The sequence below is a fragment of the Cervus elaphus genome, chromosome 9, assembly GCF_910594005.1.
Source record: "Cervus elaphus chromosome 9, mCerEla1.1, whole genome shotgun sequence".
Lineage (NCBI taxonomy): Eukaryota > Metazoa > Chordata > Mammalia > Artiodactyla > Cervidae > Cervus > Cervus elaphus.
The window spans coordinates 46,505,229-46,528,086 of record NC_057823.1 but is presented as its reverse complement, the minus strand read 5'-3'; the positions used below and the strand labels follow the sequence as shown (position 1 = coordinate 46,528,086).

The following is a 22,858-nucleotide window of genomic DNA, read 5'->3' as shown; positions in this document are numbered from 1 at the left end:
CGGGGGGGATCCAATTTTCCATTCAGCACGTGTAGAAAGAGAACCAGCAGACCCCTGTGGGAAGAGTCGTTTGTCACTATCTCTGAAATGGGACGCCAAGGGAGTCTTGCTCCTGCAAGAGAAAGCATCTCCCAGGAGTCAGAGAGCTTGTGTTGAACCCTTGGAAATATCTGACCAACAAAATGATGTCGGTGTCTCTTTCCCACCAGCCACCTGCAGCCAATATTTACCAACAAGCTCTGAGCTAGCTGGCGAAACACACACTGTACACAGGCCGAGCTCTGAGGCTTTCATTAGGAAACAAGTCTTTTCTTCCTGAGTCCTTTACTGTCCTCAGCAGGAAGATTCAAAGGAAGGAGGTTTGATTTCCACCAAGAGCTTTGGGAGCTGTAACATGCTGTCCCCACGTCCTCTCCCCCTTGGACCTCACCAGTGGTGGTACCTGGGTAGCAGCAGCCCACACTCCAGCCTGTGGCTTGCAGGCAGTCCATGGCCACCCCCGAGCACTGCTCTGCCCCTTGAGAAAACACTCGGATGGAGCCCGTGGTTTGCCTCCCTCCCAAACACAGCACATGTGGCCCTTTGCCCAGCTACCAGGTGGTACAAGGGCCACAAGCATCTGCAGCAAAAAGGAACAAGGAAGAAGCAACCCGGGGCAGCAGGCACACCAGCTGCAAGGCCTGTTGGGTGCTGGTGGCAGAAAGGCGGGCTGGATGGGCCCAGGGGTCTGCATTCCTGCTCCTGCTCTGCTGGTTTGGGTCTGAGAGCCTGGGGTTCCAGAGCCACACCAGGTGCAAAGACATGGAGGGAGGCGAGGTCAGCCGCCCTGGGGACCACAGAGTGCCCCGCCCCCCAAGGACAGATAACAGGATGGTTCCCCACCTTTGATACTACTTTAAAAACATCTTTCACAGAGCACAGCAGTGACCTCATCAAAACTGTGACCGGGTCACCAGGAAGGACCAGGCAGGGAGGGCCATGGCATTTAGAGCACCCACTAGGGGCTTGGCACTAAGCGACACCCTTTACCTGCAGTGTGCCCTACACAGGAGTGTCCCTCACTCTTCAGTAGATTAGCTACAAACACAGACTTCACAAACTGCCTGAATTCAGGTCCAGTTCCACCATTTACGGGGACCTAGGGGGTCTAGGCAGACAACTGCCTGGCTCTGTGCCTCTTTTCTTGTCTGTGACTGTCACAGGGTCATCAGGAGGGTTAGATGAGCTAAGAGGTGTGAAGTTCTCAGCCTAGTGCCCAGCATGTGGTACATTCTCAGTAGGTGACAGCCATTAGCATCCCTTTGTCACCATCACCTCTATTGTTGTTATTTCCTCCTTAAACCTTTCAGCCACCTTTTGCTGTGTGGTAGGTGCTGCTGTTATCCCCACTTACCAAGTATTTTTAGATGAGCAAGAGGAGGCGCCAAGAAATCAAATGGTTTGCCTGCAGAGCACGCATTGTCTAGGAAGTGGTGAACTGAGATGCAACCAGCGTGCCAGGTGTGCATGGACCAGCTCTCCTCACACTACACGAGGCTCCCTGGGAGACCAGCTCCCACCACCAGCTCCACCTGATCCTCTCGAGGTCTGTGGGGACAGCAAGTGCCCAAAAACTGTTGAGTAGAGCAGTTATCCAGACACTTCCCCATGCAGGGACCCCTCCTCAAGTCCGGCCAGTTCAGAGCTGGCTTCCAGGGAGTGGGTGGGGAACCACAGATCCTAAGGCACTTGCAGACCCTGCTCTGCTCACTCACACCTGGCGTCACAGGTAAGTCCATCCATGGCCCACACTCCGGGAAGCCTCCCACACACACACACCAGCCTTCATGTCACTACTTCATCAACCCTCAGCCCCCAGCTATGGCTAAGACCCCATGGGCCAGGACCGGAGACCCACTGATGACCCACGCTGCTCTGGAGAGAGCCCAGGTCCTACTGGTCATGGTTACCTGAGAAAAGAGCCATCTAGCAGTTCGATTCCCCACAGTACAGGCTGTGTGGGGAGCCCAGAGGGCAGGCATCTCTGTCTCACCCCAGACAGACGCAACTGTGGGATCTCAGTGCTCCGGGCCCACATGGATCCAGGTAGCTGCCAGGTAAACAAAACATTCCTGGGCTCATGGCTCTAACCTGGCAGAGACATGCCCTGAGGCACCTGCAGCCATTAACGAGCGTGGTGATTGGACTATGATTTCCTCTTTAAAATTTAATGTGTTTAAAGTCCATTTCATAAATCTGCCAAGCAGGGCCCAGCTAAAGTGGGCCTTTCCTTGACACTGAATCAGAGGCGTTGGAGAAAACGTGTAGGTCCTATGAAAAGTTAATCAATTTCCAGTGCAGAAATAGACAAAGGGAAATTTCCATCTTTGGAAGATTGATTTCGGGCGTTATGGTTGATCTCCCTTTTATTGAACACTCTTATTTGCTGGGTGAAGGGTCATTTTTTTAACATTATCACATTAAATTGCCTTTAATATACCAGGCCCAGCTGAGACTGTTAAATAAAGAGAAAATGCTGCTGTTCCCCTCTTCCCCCTAAAATAAAATCATTTTCTTTCTTCTGAGATTTCCTTCTGAGCATTTTGTTTGTAAGACTCTAGTTTCAGACCCATACACAGATGGTCCTACTAGGGAGGCCCCCACCCTGCAGCCCAGACCACATCCAGAGAGGAGTTCACAAGGGCCCACCCATGGTCCCCTCAACAGAATCCCAGGGGTAGTGGTTTGTGTTCCTGGCAGGACAAGGCAGGCAGAGCAGGGGCTAAGGCCTAGGTCAATAGAACAGCAGCTTCCTCTCCCCAGGAATAGTACTGTGGCTAGGATGTGCTGACCTGAGATTGGTGGGGGTTGGCGGGGGCAGGGAGGGGTACACTGATGGAGCAGTGACCTTCCAGCTCTGCACAGTTGGGAGCCACTGAGTATGGCCACTGTTAATTGGGCCTATTTGATCAGGCCCCTATCTCTTCCCTGTTTCCCCATCTATAACACAGAGGGGTAGACCAGATGACCACATGGATCCTTCTCACCTCATATCATCTGGGATCTGTTTGCCCTGGCGGGGAGAAAACAGACCTGAAAGCTAATCCTGACTCAGGCCCAATCATTGTGTGACCTTGAGAAAGTCCCTTCCCTCTCTGAGCCTCAGTTTTCTCATCTATAAAAGGAGAAGGTCAAACAAGACAGCACCAAAGAGATTTGGATGCTCCCCATGGCCTACGGAGCTATTGCTGGAGTCTACATGCACACACACAGACACACCTGCCCAGACAGTGACCACAGCCCCACTTGGCCTGAGCCATTTTCCAGCAGTGCCCACAGCTCTGAACTCACTCCTGACTCTAGCCTTTTCGCTTTCTCACCCACAGCACACACTGAAGGAGCAGGACCTGGAGGAGGACTTCCTGGGGTGCTCGCCGGGCGACCTCCTCCGATTTGATGACTACAACAAAGACGGCCTCCTGACCCTTCATGAGTTCTACACAGCCTTCCGTAAGTCAGGCCCCTGTCAGGGCTCACCGTCAGCAAACAGGCATTTCTACACCAAAATGGTGTCATGGTCTGGAGTCTGTCTTTGGTTGTTTTCCAAGGTTGGCTTCTTTTATAGGTGAAAGTAGTTGAATTTGTTTTGCGATAAGCCTGAGATTTAAGGAAAGAGTAAGGGTGGGCAGAGGTGGGGGATGGGGTACTTGCTCTGTTCCTTTTGGATTAAGGTTCTTCTCGCTGTTGATTTCATTTGAGGAACCCAGGGCTGTGTTTAATTATGATTAATAAGGCACTGTCTCACATGACTAGGAGATTCTGTGACTGCACATGGACAGAGCAGATGTTAGGATTCTCCCCAGGAGGTTGCCTGGCCCCATCAGAGAACCCTGCCTGGGGGTTCTCAGCAGGAGGATGCTGGAGACTTGGCCAGGTAGACCATGGAGAAGTCACAATGCAGGATAATGGAGAATGAGGATCCAGGTTGATGAGAGGAGGGGGAATCCCTGGAGAAGAACAAAAATGGGGATGTTCTGCCTGAAAACAGAGGAGGTGCTCAGAATGGACCCTCTGTGGGTTCACTGGTGCATATGATGAGCAGGTACAGTGTCTGAGGGACCTAGGTCTTCTCCCTGAGTTGCTTTCCCAAGAGATGACCTCACATCAACCATAGCTAGAGCTGGGACAGGGCTTCCAAGAGTCGTGAGATGCAAGAAGCCCCAGACAACTCCAAACAAGTTCACTAGGAGATGGAAGGCAGTGTGGGACCCTAACTGGAGACAAGAGGGGACATTCTTGGCCCCAAAGAAGTGAAGCTCCTTTTTGTCAGACAGCATGTGGAGCAGGCTCTGTTTAAAGCAGGTAACATGTGTACCCTGTATGAGGCACCTTTGAACATTACCTGCAAGCTCACAGCTCCTGTGGGCCCTGCAGTTGAGGAAGCAGGGGTGAGACCCCCAGGGTCCCTGAGTACTCTGAACCACAGGTCCTGGCATCCTCGGTCTCATTCTCTACCTGGAGGTGTGTTTTCCAGGAAGGTATTCCTGCTTTGCATCAACATCTCTGTATGCTTTTGTTACTTCAAAAATTCACCAGGCCTGAGAAGGCATCCTCTTGATTTGTTGGCAAGAAGGGCTCTCATGGCAGGTAGAAGAGGTACTCCTGTGACCCGAGAGAAGAGAAACAAGCGTGATTCTTCCCTGTGGGAAGTGTCCATGAGCTTGTCGCAGGCTATGCCTTTCCAGTCCATGGCGTCCCTGTTACCAAGGACCAAAGTCCAACCCCCAGTTCCCAGGCTCTGCTTGATACATGATAACTGTCTCTCTCCCCAGCCTCCTCCTTCCGGCCCACAGTTTAAACTCTACGTCTGGTGGTTCATAAAAAGGTGTGAATGGCTGGTAGATTCAATCAGCCTGGGAGGTGTTTGCTTTGTGGATTGAGGAGCTTATTCCTGAAATGAATCTCTAAATTTTAGAACATGTGGAGATGTCGGCAACTCTGGAGACCTAGCTCGTGGGATGATTGTTATATTTTCAGGACTTTTGCAAAAGCAAACAGTTACATAGTTGGGAGCTTTAAATCAGCCCTAGTAGGACTGTTTACAACACAGAAGTCTGCATACACAACACAAATGCTACACAAGGGGTAGGGGGCTCTTTTTCCCTCTGGAGAGCCCATTGTGAGGCACTGACCTGCACCCACTGGACAAGACCCTCCCTCCCCTCCTGTCCTCACCACCTCCCGGAACCTCCTCTCCATCCGCCTTCTTCGAACAGAGCCCCCTTGATGATGCTAATCCCAGGGGACGTGAACAAGAAAGGAGTAGATGTCAGGCCAACGACAGGGTGGAGCTTCCCTCCTCATCAGAGAAACAGCAGCACGCTTTCTGGGGTCAGTTCTGAGACATTCCCAGCAGGCTTTGTACACTCAGCACCCCCCTCCCCCCATCTACAGAAGGAGCTGTAAAGAAAAAGATCACTGCAATTTCAAAGCTGGGGGCCAAGGCTGGACTTCAAAGATTTGGGGATACACCAGAGCCACACACGAGTGTCCCACAATGGCATCACTAGGCAGAAAATGACACTGCTTGGGTACCATCCTGGTACCAATTGTCACAGAAGCCTCTGATCCACAAGCCCACTTCCTTCCTGGGAACTGGCCTGGGACCAAGCAGGGGCTATTGGCTCTCCTTTCAAGGAAATGGCAGCATCCCTGTTGCCCTGATGAAAGAGAGGCCACCCTGGCCTCCCTGGTAAAGGTTGTTATGAGCAGGAGCTGCCCGTGGAAAAGGAGGGACCTCCTCACTTCGCTTTTGGCTGTATGTCCCATGTAGCGCAACGTGCTGTCTGTTTCCCTCGTTCCTGGATTATTATTTGAAAAGCCTTATAATCATCATTTTTAAAACAAATTAGATTCTGCTGTCGCCTTGGACTTGTTTTGAACTGGGCAGCCAAACCATTCATCACAGCCCAACCCAGACAATAGACATGCAATAAAATGTAAACTCACAGCCATTAAGGAAGCCACAAAATGAGTTAACCCTGTTTTCAAGGCCCAACACACAGTCACTCGGAGCACTCAGAGACTTGGAGTCACTCAGGATAAGTGGTCTTTCAAAGTCACAGGAACTCTAAACTCCCCTCACTCTGGGAATGGATTTATGGTTCAGTGGATATTAAATAGGAAATTGAAATGAGACACACAGGTACAAATGATTACCCAGAAATCAATGGGCATTAAAGACATCTCACTAAAACGCAAAAAGTAATATCTCAGACATTTCAGCAACAACATTTTGGATTTGATTTCCAAAACTGAAGCTAACTGGCTGGCAAAGGTTGAGACTTTAAAGTTACATTTTCTAGTCTCTGTTTTGCCAGGATCCTTGGGTTCTAGGCAGGGCAGGCTATGTAGGGTAACTGGCACAAATTCAGCCACTTTATTAAAGGATGGGATTTGGGAGACTTTTTCCTGGTGAAGTGAGTTGTATTAATATTTACAAGGGGTTTTTTTTTTTTGCAGGGAGGGTGGGCGGGCAGTGTGCAGTCTCCTAAGTCATGTTTTCTCATGCAGCTGACATAGCCCTGTCTGCAGCTGGCTGAGGGCAATGCCAGCAATCCCAGGGCTGGTGGCTGTCGTGCTCAGTTGAGTGGTTCGTGGTGGGGCTGTACATTCCTCCTGGCTCTGCAGAACAGGTGACCACCACCCACCTGAGGAGGGCAGAGGACAGGTGCCTTAGCCATGGAAGTCACGAAGGCTGCAAATCACTCATCTCTGTACAGTGATGGCAGTGAAATGTGAGGCTAGCCTCCCTCTCTGCCTCTATTTTTCACCTAAACATTCTCTTCAGGTTGCTTTTGGTTTTCCAAATCATAGACTGATCTTGGAACTAACGGTAGTGTCCTCTCAGCATGTCTCCCAAGCCTTCCTCCTCATTCCTCCCCCTGCCCCCTACCCCCAACAAACCACAGAACCTCCCACCCCCGATGTGAGGCAGAGACCCAGGCGCCAGGGTTACTGGTGAGCGAGATGCGTGCCCGCCTGTCTGTTCATCTCAATGAATTTAAAAGTTGCTTGCTTAAAAGCCTTTTCAATAATGCATGTTTTTGTACTTTTCTGAATGCTTGTGTTGGGATTGTGGGGAAAAACATATTGCTTAAATGAGGATTTTTCTCTCACTTTAAATTCATTACAAGTTCCTTCTGCTTTTTTAGAAAGATACTTGTCCTTTTAATTAATCCTATGAGAGCAATGTGCTGCATGTAAAGGACAGGCTTACCATGCAGGATAAAGGTCTTCCCTCTTACCGTCTGAGGGTCACAGATACGCAGTGTCCAGGACGAGGACCTGAGTCAGGGGGACCAACTATGTGGGAGTCAGATGCCCTCCCTTAGCACCAGGCCAGCAGAAAGGAAAACAGTGATTTAATCTGATTATTGTGGTACTTCTGTATCCAGGGCAACTCTGTGAACCAGAGGAGGTGGTCACTGGGCAAATTTACAGCTGTTTTTTCTGCCATTGTTGCTGCATTATGAAAGGGTACTGTGGGTTCATCTGGCACATGGTTATCCTCTGGAACAAATAATGCCCGCATAGGGCAGATGCCTTGCCAGACCCGTTATCATAGCCCTCCCCACCACCCCATGATAGTAAAACAGCAACAACTATCCCTCCCCCAAATCTGTCCAGCTCCTTATCCATGTAGGGTGAGTTCAGACAGGAAGTTCAGCCAGTAAAATCCCACTTTATACTCGTCCGTTCCTTTCCTCCGTTTGGGATATTGAATAGCAAAATTTCAGATGGCATCAGTTCAGTTAGTTCAGTCACTCAGTCATGTCCGACTCTTTGCCACCCCATGGACTACAGCATGCCAGACTTCCCTGTCCATCACCAACTCCCGGAGCGTGCTCAAATTCATGTCCATCAAGTCAGTGATGTCATCCAACCATCTCATCCTCTGTCGTCCCCATCTCCCTCCTCCTGCCTTCAATCTTTCCCAGCATCAGGGTCTTTTCCAATGAGTCAGTTCTTCGCATCAGGTAGCCAAAATATTGAAGTGTCAGCTTCAGCATCAGTTCTTCCAATGAATATTCAGTACTGGTTTGATCTCCTTACAGATGGCATTGAGTCTATCAAAAATTTTATCTGAATCTATTTGGCTCTAGAGTTTGGAGAACAAGAGTTACCTGCGTGCAGTTACCTGTGTCAGTGTTGGCAGAGGCTAAGACCATTGGTGGGGTGACTCCCCTAATCCCAAAGGGAGGACCTGGTTGCCTCATGCAGGACTTGCAAATCAAGTGGCAGAAACGCTGATTCCCTGACCTTGGCCCCTCATTTGCTCAAGGGCATAAAAGAGCTAAACTGGAGCTGCCACTGGACACTGGTATCAGAAAGTGCTGTCCGTCTCAGTACTCCCTGCCAAGGACTTTCTCCTCACCTCCAGCAGAGCGAGAACCTCCAAGAAGGCTTCTGTGTGAGTTTGCTATGTGCCCCTGAAGCCAAAGTCAACGGGCCAGCCATCTGGGTGCTTTAGTTAGTAATGAGCTCTTACCACTCAAGTCATATAAAAACAATTGTTGTTGTTCAGTCAGTAAGTTGTGACTCTTTGCGACCGCATGGACTGCAGCACGCCAGGCTTCTCTGTCCTCCACTATCTCCCAGAGTTTGCTCAGATTCATGTCCACTGAGTCGGGGACGATATCTAACCATCTCGTCCTCTGCCACCCGTTTTTCCTTGGACAGGTCTTTACCAGAGGTTAAGCTGAGCTTCGAGTTCCTTACCTGTAAAATGGGTGCGATAAGCACCACATAAGGCTGTTGTTCAGTCAATAAGCCATGTCCAACTCCTTGCAGCCCCAGGCACTGTAGCACACCAGGCTCCTCTGTCCTCCACTATCTCCTAGAGTTTCTCAAACTCATGTCTACTGAGTGATACTATCCAACCATCTCATCCTCTGTTGCCCCCTTCTCCTCCTGCCCTCAATCTGTCCCAGCATCAGAGTCTTTTCCAATGAGTCGGCTCTTCACATCAGGCAGCCAAAATATTGGAGCTTCAGCATCAGTCCTTCCAATGAATATTCAGGACTGGTTTCCTTTAGGATTGTCTGGTTTGATCTCTTTGCTGTCCAAGGGACTCTCAAGAGTCTTCTCCAGCACCACAGTTCAAAAGCATCAAATCACACGTAGGGTTACTCAACACTAAGTGAGATAATTCGTGTAAGGTGTTTAGAATGATACCCTGTATATGGTAAATGCTAAGTAGTCATTAGCCAAGTAGGTCAATGATGGAGGTGATGATGGTGATGACAAAGATTTCTGTGTGTTCCCAGCCCCTGTCACTGTGCTCTGTCATGTCACCTGGCCCATAATAGTCCATAAGCTCCATAAGGCTGGAGGCTGTTTTGCTCACCATGGGCTCACGCCTATGGGGTCTGACATCCAGAAAGCCCTTGGTAAATCTTTGCTCAGTGAGAGGGATGAAGTATATGAAGAAATAAATACACTTGGCAAGCAGAGGGTCTTGGAAGTTTCAAATCGAGACCACCTCTTTCCCATCTCCAGTGATTTGCTGCTGACAGCTGCATCGTAGAGCCCAGCACTTGCTAACATTGTCAGGAGCTGAGATTTCAAGCACTTTCCATTTTTAAAGATCCCAGCTGGAAGCTGTCAATGGCCTTAGTGCAGAGCAATTGAACAGTAGAAAATGAACTAATTACAGGTTGTTATTGAAAATCTATTATATACAAATTGCAAAGAAAACTCATTAAAATGCGATGCTTTGGTGATTAAAAAAAAAAACAAAAACGAAAAAAAATGTCCTCTTGAAGGGAGAAGCAGGGGCAGGGTGGCTGAATACCTTTTTTGTCCCTGTTCCGGGGTAAGGACTCCCAGCAGGACTGCAGCCAGGCTCTGGATCTTATGCTCAGATGTTACCCAGCCAGCCTGATGTACAAACCGTAGAGAGGCTTACGTTTTGTACAGAACAGACAGCTCTCTGAATGTTAGTAAATACATAGAAATGGCTGCAGATGAAACAAAGCATTTCATTACAAAGATATAAAATGAGAACAATTTAAATGTCAGCTTTTTACCAGGATAGCACCTTACTGTCCTTGTAAATCTCGTGTTTTTGCAAAGCTTTTGTGAGGACTCCAAAGGCCCTAAGTGTGCAATTAAGCACTGAAGTTCGCATTACTGATTTCCAAACTTGCTCTCTGGGATTGGGGTGCTGGAAAGGTTAGGGATGCAAATGGCTGAGCTGCCCAGAGCCCAGCTCTCCAAGGGACCCCTCAGATGCTGAGACTGCCTCCCAGACTCCAGGCAGGAGCCTAGAAAGCAAGGCAGGGTGCCCCCCCCCCCCAGCAGCAGCACCTGAGTCTCGGTGTGGGTGTGGCCTGGGGGTGGTCTCTGTGGCTCCTGAAGACCCCCAGTGCTCTGAGGCGTGGAGAGACCCACCAGGTCTGTGTCTGAGAGGTGAGCTCTCCCAGGGCTGGACGTCCTCTGCCTCATGGTCTTTCCTTCCTCTCCAGCCACCTCAATTCAGGCTCTGTGACAGTGTCCCGTAAGACCCCCACCTCCACCACCACCCTGCTTGCGGTCTGCACAGGAATGAGATGCTGGGGAGTGGAGGTGCTAGGGCTCTGCTCACATGGGCACAGCAACCATCTGGGTGGGCAGCCTGGGGCCCCTCTTGAGGTAGAAGCGGGGGGGCACTCACATCCCAGCACCAGGATGGTCCCTGGCAAGGTGGCAGCTGGAGAGCCAGGCCCTGGGCACCGACAGGACCTGGATAGGCAGAGAGGGGAGGGGAGGGCAGGGGACACCCAAGCTGCTGCTGCTGTCTGAAGCAGGCACTCCGGTGGCACACTCGGGGCTAGTTGGAGACCCTAGACCATCGGCCGTGACCCATCCAGGTGTCTTCTGCATTAGCCATACCTGCTGGCTCACCGGTTCTCATTTTATCATGACTGTTACTCTCCAGCCACTCTCCAGCCTGGAGGCTGGGGACAATGGTGAGTGACTAAAGCATGGGCAGAGGCCACATGACCAACAGTGCCTGAACACAGGTAGCAGCAGAACAGACGAGGCAATAGCAAAGCCAGGAGGCAAAGAGGGCAAAGTCAGGGCTGCCTCTGAGAGGGGGCAAGGTTGTTATTGTCTGAGGCATCTTGTTCCAGCTGGAGGACAAAGGAGCAGGAGAGAGAGATAAACCTAGAGCTTCCCATGAGGTGGAAAACTGGTATATGGCAGGTGCTTGATAAACACTTGTTGGCAGGATGAAAGACCATGATGGAGTTTTCTAAATAGTAGTAAAGAGAGAAGGTCCAAGGTGGTTGTAGTGGTTCTCGGGGAGAATGCAAGTCAGGGGGGTTCCTGGTGGTGGAGGTAATCCTACTGCCCACGTGTGGCACTGAGCGGGGTCAGCTGCCCACTATTGTTCATCAAGTGTGTATCACTGTATCACTGGGTTGGCAGAGAGGTGCCCTCTGCCAAGATAGCCCTCACCCCTGCTCTACTTTATTCACCCATTTCCTATTGAGACTGGTATTTCCCCCAAAGCTGACCTTCTGTGGGAGAGTACAAATCTACCTCTCTGTGTGTGTATGTGTGTGTGTGTGTGTGTGTGTGTATTAGACGCTCAGTCATATCAGACTCCTTTTGACCCCATGGACTGTAGCCTGCCAGGCTCCTCTGTTCATGGATTCTCCAGGCCAGAATATCAGAGTGGGTAGCCATTCCCTTCTCCAGAGGATCTTACCGACCCAGGGATCAAACCCAGGTCTCCTGCACTGCAGGCAGATTCTTTACCATCTGAGCCACCAGTAGTAGTAGTATTAGTTGCTCAGTCGTATCTGACTGCTTGTGACCCCATGGACTGAAGCCCACCAGTCTCCTCTGTCCATGGAATTTTCCAGGCAAGGATACTGGAGTAGTTTGCCATTTCCTTCTGCAGGGGATCTTCCCGACCCAGGGATTGAACATGGGGCTCCTGCACTGCAGCAGATTTTTCACTGACTGAGCCACCAGGGAAGCATGCAAATCTATCTTTAGATCCCCTTATATCTGCAGCATCTGACAAGTCCTTACCAGATGCCTCCTGGAGGCCCCAGGCTGGACACTGTAAAGAGGCCCCACGCCAAGGAGTGGACTGGAATTAAAATGCGCTTTGCAGCAAAGTGGGGACTTGGGAGGCATCCCCAATGACGGAGAACATATTCCCATTCTGGTAGGATGCAAGCTGCTCCCAGCCGTGTGCTCCAAGCCTCAAGTTCCTGTTTCAGCTCACACAGAATTTGGTGGGGTTCTGGAGGCCTCAGACCTTTGCCTCTACTTCAGTCTCTGCTGTTGTTTTTGGACCCAGGGATCCAGGCAGGGACTGCGACAAGCAACATGTATAACCAGTTTGTTGGGCTGTGAGCAGTCTCAGCAGAGGTCCAGGCAGACCAATCTCCTCTGTGCAGACCTTCCAGTATCTCCCGACACTCCTCCTGCCTGTGGACACTCTGGGGGCTGGGAGCTCAGGATTGCTGATCAGTTGGCCTTCTGTTGCTCTCCAAGTATAGCTGCTTGGCAGTGGCTTTCCATTTCAGGCTTCAGCCAGGATTCCCAGTCCCCCACCATGGTCCCACTCTGGGACCCTCCACAGTGTGGTCTGCCCCAGGGAGATGGAGGGAGGCTGTGTGAGCCCCTCCCCAGGCAGCTGCAAGCTGAGCCTTGGGGAGCCGTTCTGCTCCAGATGGCACTGGCATTTGTCTTCAGGTGTTTCAGGCACAATAACTGTTTGTACACTTGTCAGGATTGCAAATCGAATCCAAGTGGGAGTGGAAATGGGGCCCAAAGGACTCGGCCCTCCACAGGTAGTAGGAGGGGCAGTGAGGTGGGCGGGTGGCCCCCTGAGTGCCTTCTCTAGTTCACTCATCTTCCAGAACACTCTCCAGACACAGCCCCACTGGTGAGGCACTGACAGGGCTTCAGAGCCGTGTGCCAGATGCTGCGCCCGCCCCTGGCAGGGCTTCCTCCCAGCCCCATGTTCTGAGAATAAGGAAAACTGAGGCCAGGAGGCTGGGGGCCTGCCGGGGGCCCACAGCTACTAACACAGACCCCAACACAAAGGCAGTGTGCATAGGTCACTCCTGAACGCTGAGTCACCGGCTATATGCCCTACCCTAGACGAGACCTTTTAGAGTCTCCAGTTTTTCCCCCAGAGTCCAGCATCCAGAAAGTTCCCCACAATCTGTGACTCTGGGACGGAGCAGAGGGAAGGATCCCTGAGGCCACATCCTCTCTGAGGGCCTTTCACCCCATGCTGGTGCAGAGCGGGGCAACCGTGGGCTCTTTCCGGATTCCGAAGTCTGTGGGCCGCAGGTGCTTTCAGACACTTTACCAGGTCCCCTTCCCATGGCACCACGGAAAGAGCCCCTTAGGGCCGCCGGGCTTCAGCCCCACAGGTCAGGGTGTAGGCCTGTCACTCAGAACAGGTATCCCCATGCTCCCAGGACCCTGTGGAGAGATGCTTTCCTTCCAGACCCAAACCCATTAAGCAGTGATTCCGTTCTCAGCTCCCACAAGTGAAAGCACATCAAGTGCCTCCTCTTCTCAGGCCTGCCCAAGAAGGCCCTATTGGTTCAGTTTAGCTCAGTTGCTCAGTTGTGTTCAACTCTTTATGACCCCATGAACCGCAGCACGCCAGGCCTCCCTGTCCATCACCAACTCCCAGAGTTTACCCAAACTCATGTCCATTGAGTTGGTGATGCCATCCAACCATCTCATCCTCTGCCATCCCCTTCTCCTCCTGCCCTCAATCTTTCCCAGCATCAGGGTCTTTTCAAATGAGTCAGCTCTTCGCATCAGGTGGCCAAAGTATTGGAGTTTCAGCTTCAACATCAGTCCTTCCAATGAACACCCAGGACTGATCTCCTTTAGGGTGGTTGGATCTCCTTGCAGTCCAAGGGAGTCTCAAGAGTCTTCTCCAACACCACAGTTCAAAGGCATCAATTCTTCTGTGCTCAGCTTTCTTTATAGTCCAACTCTCACATCCATACATGACTACTGGAAAAACCATAGCGTTGACTAGATGGACCTTTGTTGACAAAGTAATGTCTCTGCTTTTTAATATGCTGTCTAGGTTGGTTATAGCTTTCCTTCCAAGGAGTAAGCGTCTTTTAATTTCATGGCTGCAATCACCATCTGCAGTGATTTTGGAGCCCAGAAAAATAAAGTCTGACACTGTTTTCACTGTTTCCCCATCTATTTGCCGTGAAGTGATGGAACCGGATGCCATGATCTTAGTTTTCTGAATGTTGACCTTTAAGCCAACTTTTTCACTCTCCTCTTTCACTTTCATCAAGAGACTCTTCAGTTCTTTGCTTTCTGCCATAAGGGTGGTGTCATCTGCATATCTGAGGTTATTGATATTTCTCCTGGCAATCTTGATTCCAGTTTGTGCTTCATCCAGCCCAACGTTTCTCATGATGTACTCCTCATATAAGTTAAATAAGCAGGGTGACAATACACAGTCTTTTCCTATTTGGAACCAGTGTGTTGTTCCATGTGCAGTTCTAACTGTTGCTTCCTGACCTGCATACAGGTTTCTCAAGAGGCAGGTCAGGTGGTCTGGTAGTCCCATCTCCTTCAGAATTTTCCACAGTTTATTGTGATCCACATAATCAAAGGCTTTGGCATAGTCAATAAAGCAATAAATGTCAATATATGTTTTTCTGGAACTCTCTTGCTTTTTTGATGATCCAGCAGATGTTGGCAATTTGGTCTCTGGTTCCTCTGCCTTTTCTAAAACCAGCTTGAACATCTGGAAGTTCGCAGTTCATGTATTGCTGAAGCCTGGCTTGGAGAATTTTGAGCATTACTTTACTAGCATGTGAGATGAATGCAATTGTGCAGTAGTTTGAGCATTCTTTGGCATTGCCTGTCTTTGGGATTGGAATGAAAACTGACCTTTTCCAGTCCTGTGGCCACTGCTGAGTTTCCCAACTTTGCTTACATATTGAGTGCAGCACTTTCACAGTGTCATCTTTCAGGATTTGAAATAGCTCAACTGGAATTCCATCACCTCCACTAGCTTTGTTCATAGTGATGCTTCCAAGGGCCCACTTGATTTCACATTCCAGGATGTCTGGCTCTAGGTGAGTGATCACACCGTTGTGATTATCTGGGTCATGAAGATCTTTTGTATAGTTCTTCTGTATATTCTTGCCACCTCTTCTTAGTATCTTCTGCTTCTGTTAGGTCCATACCATCTCTGTCCTTTATTGAGCCCATCTTTGAATGAAATGTTCCCTTGGTATCTCTATTGGTAGCCCTATTGGTCCCAGACCTCAAATCCCATCTCTCTGCAGCAGTACTTAGAAAGGTGCTGCTGCTCGTCAGCAGGATGGCTGGTAACGGCCCTGCCATTCAGGACCACCCCCACCCCCTGGGGTTCCCCTGCTGGTGCCTGGGTGTGGGGTGACAGCTGAAGAGAGTGTGGCAGGCTGAGCACTGCCCAGGCAGCAGCTGCATTGGCCCATGCATGGGGCCACCAGCACCCAGCGCACAGGGCACAGTGGGGGGTCTAAGGGCCAGTGGAAGCCACCCATGGCTGGCTCAGACAGGTCAACAGTGGGTTGGGAGTTGGGCCAAAAAGGACCAGAGGTCAAACAAGAACATCGACAAAGCTGTTGAGGCTCCCCAGGGCCCAGCCAGCCCTGACTCCTGGGAGTGCTGAGTGGACAAGTGGACTCAGTGGCACTCAGCCTGTCTCTCTTTCTGTGGAGACAGTGGTCCTGGGGTAGGTGTGAGGTGAGGGCAGAACTGGGGGTCCTGCTTTGTCCTGACCACACCTGCAGGGTTGCAGCCCTGCCCCCACTGGCGACCCTGGTGACCCGAGGGTTGGGTCATGTACAGAATTACCATCCTGTGGACTGGTGGGCAGTCGATGAAACACTTTCTGATGCAACTCAGGGCTTCAGGCTTGGGAAGAAACAGGACATGAGGAATATTCACAGGCGGGAGGGTGGAGGGGTACGGCTGTGAAGAAAGCAGGTCAGGGGGGCGGTTTAGAAAGTGAGCAGCAGGGCTCACACCTGCAGGGAGCCTCAGAGGCAAGTTGGCATGTCTTACCTGAAACACAAAGGCCCGTGGGTTCTCAGACTGTGCCCCACACAGAAGTTGTGTGAGTGTTCCCTGGGGTCACCCTCCCCAGCCCCACTGTCACAGAGCACCTTGCCACCCCCTTCCCTTGCTTCCAGCCAGGGACCCACACACCCTGTCCCAGACAGGAGGCCAGGTGGTGGGAGGCCTTCTAAGGGCTGCCGGTGGAGCTTCTAAGGGAGCAGCAGCTTCCACTGTATGGAGAGGCAGTCAGTAGCTGCCTCTAATTAAAGAGGCATGCCAATGCGCTTCCACTTGTAATGTTTTCCTTGCATTCTCTAAATTAACAATGAAAGCATGGGCTGAGCAGGGCTCTCGGTCCCCCAGAGTCAGGCCTCCATCACTCGGAGGCTGATTGTTCACTTTGGAACAGTTTATGCCCAGATTCCAGCCGCCTCCCTGCCTCCCACCACTACCTGGTTAGAGTCTGAAAGCAGCTCTTGTGAACGGGAAGTGGAGACAGAAGGAGGGAAAACTCTCAGCAGTTAGATGGGCTGTTGATTAGTGTCTCCGGACAGTTGTGGTGTTGGAGAGGAGGGCAAACCTGGGGTTAAATGGACGCAGGAGGAGGGACTGGGGTTATCTGTTCGTGTGGGCCCCACCTGAGCTTCCACACTTGTGTGACCTCTCCCTTTGAGGTCAGGAGAGGTCATTGATCTTGCTTGGAGGGAAGGGCACACTCAGCCCAAGTCCATGATCCGTGGCCACCAGACTTCAGGCCACAGCTCCTCTGTGGGCAGTCCTGGCTGAGCAGCTGGGTAGATGGAATTTTCACAGGCCCAGACTCTGGGCAGCTCGACTTTAAAAGGCCTGTGTTGGACTAGACTGTCTGCACTAAGCCTGCTCCTTTAAAGAGCAGCCACTCCGAAGGCTGAGGCCCTGCAGGCTCTGCCAAGACGTCCAGGGAGCGGGAGACAGCCTTCATCACAGGACAGCATGTGGTTCTTACAACAGTACAGCCAGGGCATCTCCCTGAGTGTACAGTGATGGCTTCCAAACCCCAGTCCCCATTTCCAGTCCTTGAACAGGGATACTCTGGTGCTTCCAGGGTGAGTGGCCTGACCAGCAGCTGTCCCTGTGGTCCTTGCAGAGGACAGTAAGCTCCCAGAGTGAACCGAGACACCCCCGGCGGGTGTCAGATGGCTCAGCAGTGTGGCTCAGTTTACTGGAGGAAACTTGACATGTGACGGCTGTGGTCTTTGAAGTCACAAAACCATCAGGTTAGGAAGCTCTAAGTAAACACAAGTTTAGGGAAATGCTTCCAAGTGGAACAACAGGTGAATATTTGCTCTCCGGTTTCCACTCATGCTTAGCAAGTGGCTGGCTGGGCCCTGGGAACACAGTGGTGACTGCAGGCCTGACTGTGTCACCCTGTCCTCAAGTTGCTGGCTGAGGGAATGGTTTGGGCCCACATGCGGGAGCCTTCCCACGATGGGGTGTCTGCTGTGGGGGGCTGACCCAGCACCCAACACATGCTACAGACACCCCAGGGTGCTGGTGCAGAGCAGCTTCAGCGCCCAGCATGTGTCACAGAGCTTGTTTCTGAAGCCGTATAATCAATCTCGGAAAATAATAACAGGATTAAGAGCCAATGCTTATTGAGCACTTAGCACGTGCCATGGTACAGTTGTAAGTGAATCCATTAATCCTTGCAGCAAGCTGCGAGGGAGGAACCATTATTAGCCCCTTTCTGTAGAAAAAGCCCAGAAGCATGGAGTGCTGGAGCAACTTGTTGCATTTCAGAGCTGGGATTGAGGGTCAGGACTTGAACCCAGGAGTCTAGCCTCAGAATCCGAGCTCAGCTGCACTGCCGCTCAAGGAATTCCAGATGCTGTGATGCCCAGAGTGTTTTAGTGGAGTCCCTGTGGTACCTCACATTTGTCAGGTGTTGGCCTCATGGGTACCAGGGATTCGGGGCGGGGGGGGGGGTGTATCCAGAGAAGTGGACATGGCTGGCCCAAGCCCACGCACTCCCACCCCGCAGCATCCTGGCTCACACAGGCCGCTCCACCAGAAGTCCCCTGCTTCTAGAGTCTGCCCAACCCAGAGTCTGTGAAGGACCACAGTGGGGCTGCAGGGCCCTCCTCCCAGGTGGCCAGGACCCCTCTGGCGAGCTCTTCCTGAGGCTCCTGTGTCCAGCCTGGGGCTTCTGTGGCCGTGAGTGACAGGGAGCTGGGGCCAGTCAGGCACACAGTAGGCACACAGGGGAGGCAGGCAGCAGGGGCTGTGGCATTTGTTACCACTGGTCACATTTGTTGGGTGTTAACCAGTTTTGTACTATGTTACCTAGTGACAGCAATCTTGATGAAAAGGATACCATTTATGCCCATTTTAGAGTTGAGGAAATCGAGGCTCTGGAAGATTAAGGAACTTGCCCGTGGTCCCCCAGCTGGGAACCCAGAAGGCACTGCAACTACAGCACCCCCCCCCCAGTACCTCTGTGATGAGCCCACTTGTGACCACGTTTAAGCCTCGGCTTGAGGACAGGTGGGCGTTTCCTCTCCATGTCTGGCACCCCAGGACTCCCCACACTCCATCCTCGTGCCTGATTCCATCATGAACTGAGTCTTCTTTCTTTAATCAGGGTACTGATTTCCTCCTCTCTCTGGCAGGGATGTTGAACAAATCAATTAGTACATGCTTACAAAATGCTTTGTGATCTCACACGTGAGTCAGGACACATTAGTGCAAGACAGTTTCGAGTGATGCCCTTTGCCATGAAAAACGGTCCTCTTGGCTCCTGTAGAGAGCCTTTCTCCAAGACAGTTTGCATCAGAATTGCAATTACTGATTCTAGAGGGCCTCCTGATGCAGTGGAGATAGGCCAGGGAGTCCTACCCACGTGGCCTCACAGGTGCCCTTGCAGAACCCCCAACCCCTCGAGGTTGGTCTGCAGGTGAAAAGCACTTAACCTCAGAAGCAGGGTGCGGTCACTGACACAACAGACATCTCCTGGCAGCGCTGTCCTAGGGCAGGGTATTCACCAGGTTTCAAAACAGAGCAGAGTCTCAGTCTCATGGAACTTGCATCCCAGTGAGGAGACAGAGATAAACAATAACAGAAATATAGATTAGAAGAAGAGACGTGATTTTGAGATCAACACAGAGGACCAGGGAGGACAGGGCGGGGGCAGGCAGCAGCAGGCGGGCGGCAGAAGTTAAACACCGTAGGCCAGGGAAGGCCTCACTAAGCAGGGGCTGTGTGAGCCGGTGTTGGAGGGATGGGCCCTGAGCCACAAGGTCACCTGAGAAGACACATCCCAGGCCCTTGGGTGAGCATAGGTCTGCTGGCTGGAGGGGCGTGGGGTGGAGGGCGTGAGGTCAGAGGTCCTGCAGGGCCCTGGATGCTAGTGTGAGGACTTGTTTTTACACTGGGTGACACATCAAGTCTTTGGAGGGTTTCAAGTTGAGGAGTGACCTAATCTGGCTTTATATTCTAAAGGAATCACTCTAGCTGCTGTTGTAAGAATAGACTGTTGCAGGCCAAGGGTGGAAGCAAGCAGCCAAGACAGGAGGCCATTACAGTAATCCGGGAGAGAGATAATGGTGGTGAAGGCCAACGTGACAGGTGGTGAAAAGTGGTCAGTTATGGATGTGTTTTGAAGGGTAACACCAAGGAGATTTGCTGATGGACTGGGTGTGGTTACAAGAAAAGAGGTGAGTCCAGAGTGACCCGGAGGTTTTGGCATGAGGACCAGAAGGATGGAGTTGCCATTTCCTGTGATGAAGGAGGCTGTGGGTGGAGTAGGTTTGGGAGGGACGATCGCTGTTACTTTGGGCATATGGAGTTTGAGGTGCCTATCAGATGTCCAAGTAGCAATGCTAACAGGCAGCTGGGCATACAAGACTGAGTTAGGGAAAGGTCCAGCCCTGAGATGGAACGTGCCAGTCCTTAGCTTACTGGCAGTGTTTGAAGCACTGAGGCTGGATGAGATCACTGAGGGGGTGAGTGTCGATGGAGAAGAGCATCCAAGACTGAGTCTTCAGTGTGAAGAGGTCAGGAGGTGGGGGTGGGGGAGCTGGCAAAAGAGGGTGAGGGGAAGAAGCCAGAGAGATGGGAGGGGAACCAGACAAGCACAATGTCCTGGAAGCCAACAGAAGAGTATGCCAGAAGTGGTGAGTGGTGCGGATGCAACTGGGAGATTCAGATGAAGACAGAGGAGAGAGAACTGGACCCTGAGTTCTGGGGTCTTTAGTGACCTGGAGGAGCAGTTCTCACTGGATGGCAGGGCCAGAGGGCAAAAGTGAGTGGGAAGAGAGGAACTGGAGAAACAAGGTATAAAGAGTTCGTCCAAGGAGTTTTGTTGTGAGGAACAGAGAAACTTCTCTGAGCAGGTGAGGGCAGGTAGAGTCTAGTGCTGGGGTGATGGGGCTGTCCTAGGGCGAGGCTGGTAGACCCGTACCAACAGGAGGGGAGCCTGCTGGGTGAGCACAGGTGCAGGTAGGTGGAAAGATATGGCAATAACCCGTGTAGACATCTATTTTCCCTGTGAGTCAGGAAGCAAGGTCATGGCTGAGACTGAGGATAGAAGAGGAGATGTGGAGGCTTGAGGAGAGAGAAAGTCTGGAACAATCTGTTAGGAAAATGGGAAGGTGGACAGTTGGAGAGAAGGTGAGGTGGTCACCAGGCAGCATGAAGGGCTCACATGAAGCACAGAGTCATGAACTCAAAGGGACCCAGGTCAGCAGGGTGGTGAGCTGTCCTCAGCCATGTTCAGCTACTCAGATGCAAGCACAGAGCAACAGACAGGACTAATCAAGGCTGATGGAGTGCTGAGGGAGCAGGGAATTGAGGGTGTGTGCAATGTATGATTCCAGAGATGCAAATTCCATGGAGCTGAAGCTGGGTGAGAAGGAAGTGACATCATAAGGGGGTTGGTGGCAAAGTAGATGGTTAGTCAGTAGATTGTGGGTCCCAGTAGAGTTGAAGACTTTTTGAAATCTGGATACCAGAGAAGATGAACCAGAAAAGATTTGGGAGCGATCAGGGAGGAGGATGCTTGAAGATAAGCTTTTTCAGTCTGTTGTTATTTGTAATGATGATCTCTAGGCTTGGGATATAGTCATGGGAGTGAGGGCTATAAGGTGGAAGGTTGGTAGGGTAATCTACTTGGATGTTTATATCACCCAGTGGATGTAAAAACAAGAGAAGCATCAGAGAGACTATGGTCAGTGAAAGGCTACAAGTATCAGAAATGGGATGAGGAGAGAAGTGCCCCAGCCTTAGTCGATGACTGTAGCAGAGGAGTGGAGCTGGTACATGGACCTGGGATCAACTTGCGGGAGGTGGACTCTTCTTTTTTATCCCTATTTTACAGAAGAGGAATTGAGGCCCCAGATTGTCAGTAAGTGGTAGTACAGCTAAAACTCAAATCAGAGGGTCTGCCCCCCAGGCTGGCTCCCTGGCCGCCACACAGCACAGCTTCCGACTCTGGGCATGAGGGAGGTGTGGTCCCTGCCCCCAAGGAGTTCACTGTCCTGTGGGCAATCAGTACATGTGCAGAGACAGGTTTGCCTTGTCTGTGAGATGGGTACTCACAGAATGCCCTGGAAACTGAGGAGAGTGTAACACCTCCAAAGAGATGCCAGAAGTCTTCAGAGAAGGATGGGTAGCATTACATAGGCAAATAGGGAAGGGTAGCCCAGTTAGTTGGAGAAGGAAATGTCAACCCACTCAAGTGTTCTTGCCTGGAGAATCCCAGGGATGGCAGAACCTGGCGGGCTGCTGTCTATGGGGTCGCACAGAGTCGGACAAGACTGAAGCGACTTAGCAGCAGCAGCAGCAGCCCAGTTACAGGGAACGGCACAAGAAAAAGTGCAGACATGGGAAGGCCCCAGACCATCCTGCATGGCCAGTGCATCCCTGTCACGGACAAATAAGGTGATGCTGGAGGGAGAGATGAGAACCGGAGCATCAAGGGCTTGTGTTCGTCAGGGAGACTAAATGCGGGCACAGATACCCCCAAATCTCGGGGGTTTAACAGTACAGATTTCCTTCTTCATCATGTAACAGTTCAGTGCTGGGGTTTCCTTTGTGGCCACATGATGAAAAAGGGACCCAGGCATCTTCATTTGTGTGGCTCTATTATACCATCTCACAGAGCCTCAGATTCCTTAACCGGATGCCCTGTACCTGGCCAGTATACAGAGGGATAGAAAGAGTAGAAGGTCTTGTAGGAGATTTGGGGGAGCCCAGCTAGGACTTAGGTACGTCCCTTCTGACCTACTCCATTGACCAGAACTCAGTCATATGGCCATGCCCGACCACAAAGGCAGCTGGGAAACTTAGCCCAACTGTGTCCACAGGAGGGAAAGGAAGCAGGTTAGGTGAACACATAGCAGTCTCTGCCACAGGCCCCCAGATCGGGCCACAGGCCCCCAGATCGGGCCGCAGGGTTTGGGCTGCTTAAGGAAATCAGGAAGAGACTTGATCAAGCTTCTCCAGCTTGAGGACTAACCAGGGGATGCACACAGGGAAGACTGCTGGCTGGTGAAATTGGAAGGTGATGGAGACCCGAACATGGAGGCAGAAATAGGAGCAGAAAGGGCCGCAGAAAGAGATGGTAGTGAGAAGCCCTTGTGGCCAGTGGCTGGTGCAGGAGTTGCTTCCCGCAGGGCCAGGACGGCAGCCTGCCTCCCCATCTCCACAGTGGGGGGCACCAAAAGGCAGGCTCAGGCCTTGGGAAGATGAAGTGGCTGCAGGTGGCCCATGACAGTCCTCCTCGATCCACAGC

General features: G+C 51.5%; 1 protein-coding gene across 3 annotated transcripts in view; it reads left to right on the top strand.

The window, feature by feature from the left end:
* Positions 1 to 22,858, top strand: part of FSTL4 (follistatin like 4) — a 417,881-nt gene that overhangs the window by 283,339 nt on the left and 111,684 nt on the right. For all 3 annotated transcript variants that reach the window (XM_043912771.1, XM_043912769.1, XM_043912770.1), the window contains exon 6: positions 3,366 to 3,489. In XM_043912771.1, the coding sequence (XP_043768706.1) occupies positions 3,366 to 3,489 (124 nt within the window). The remainder of the gene's footprint in view (positions 1 to 3,365; positions 3,490 to 22,858) is intronic.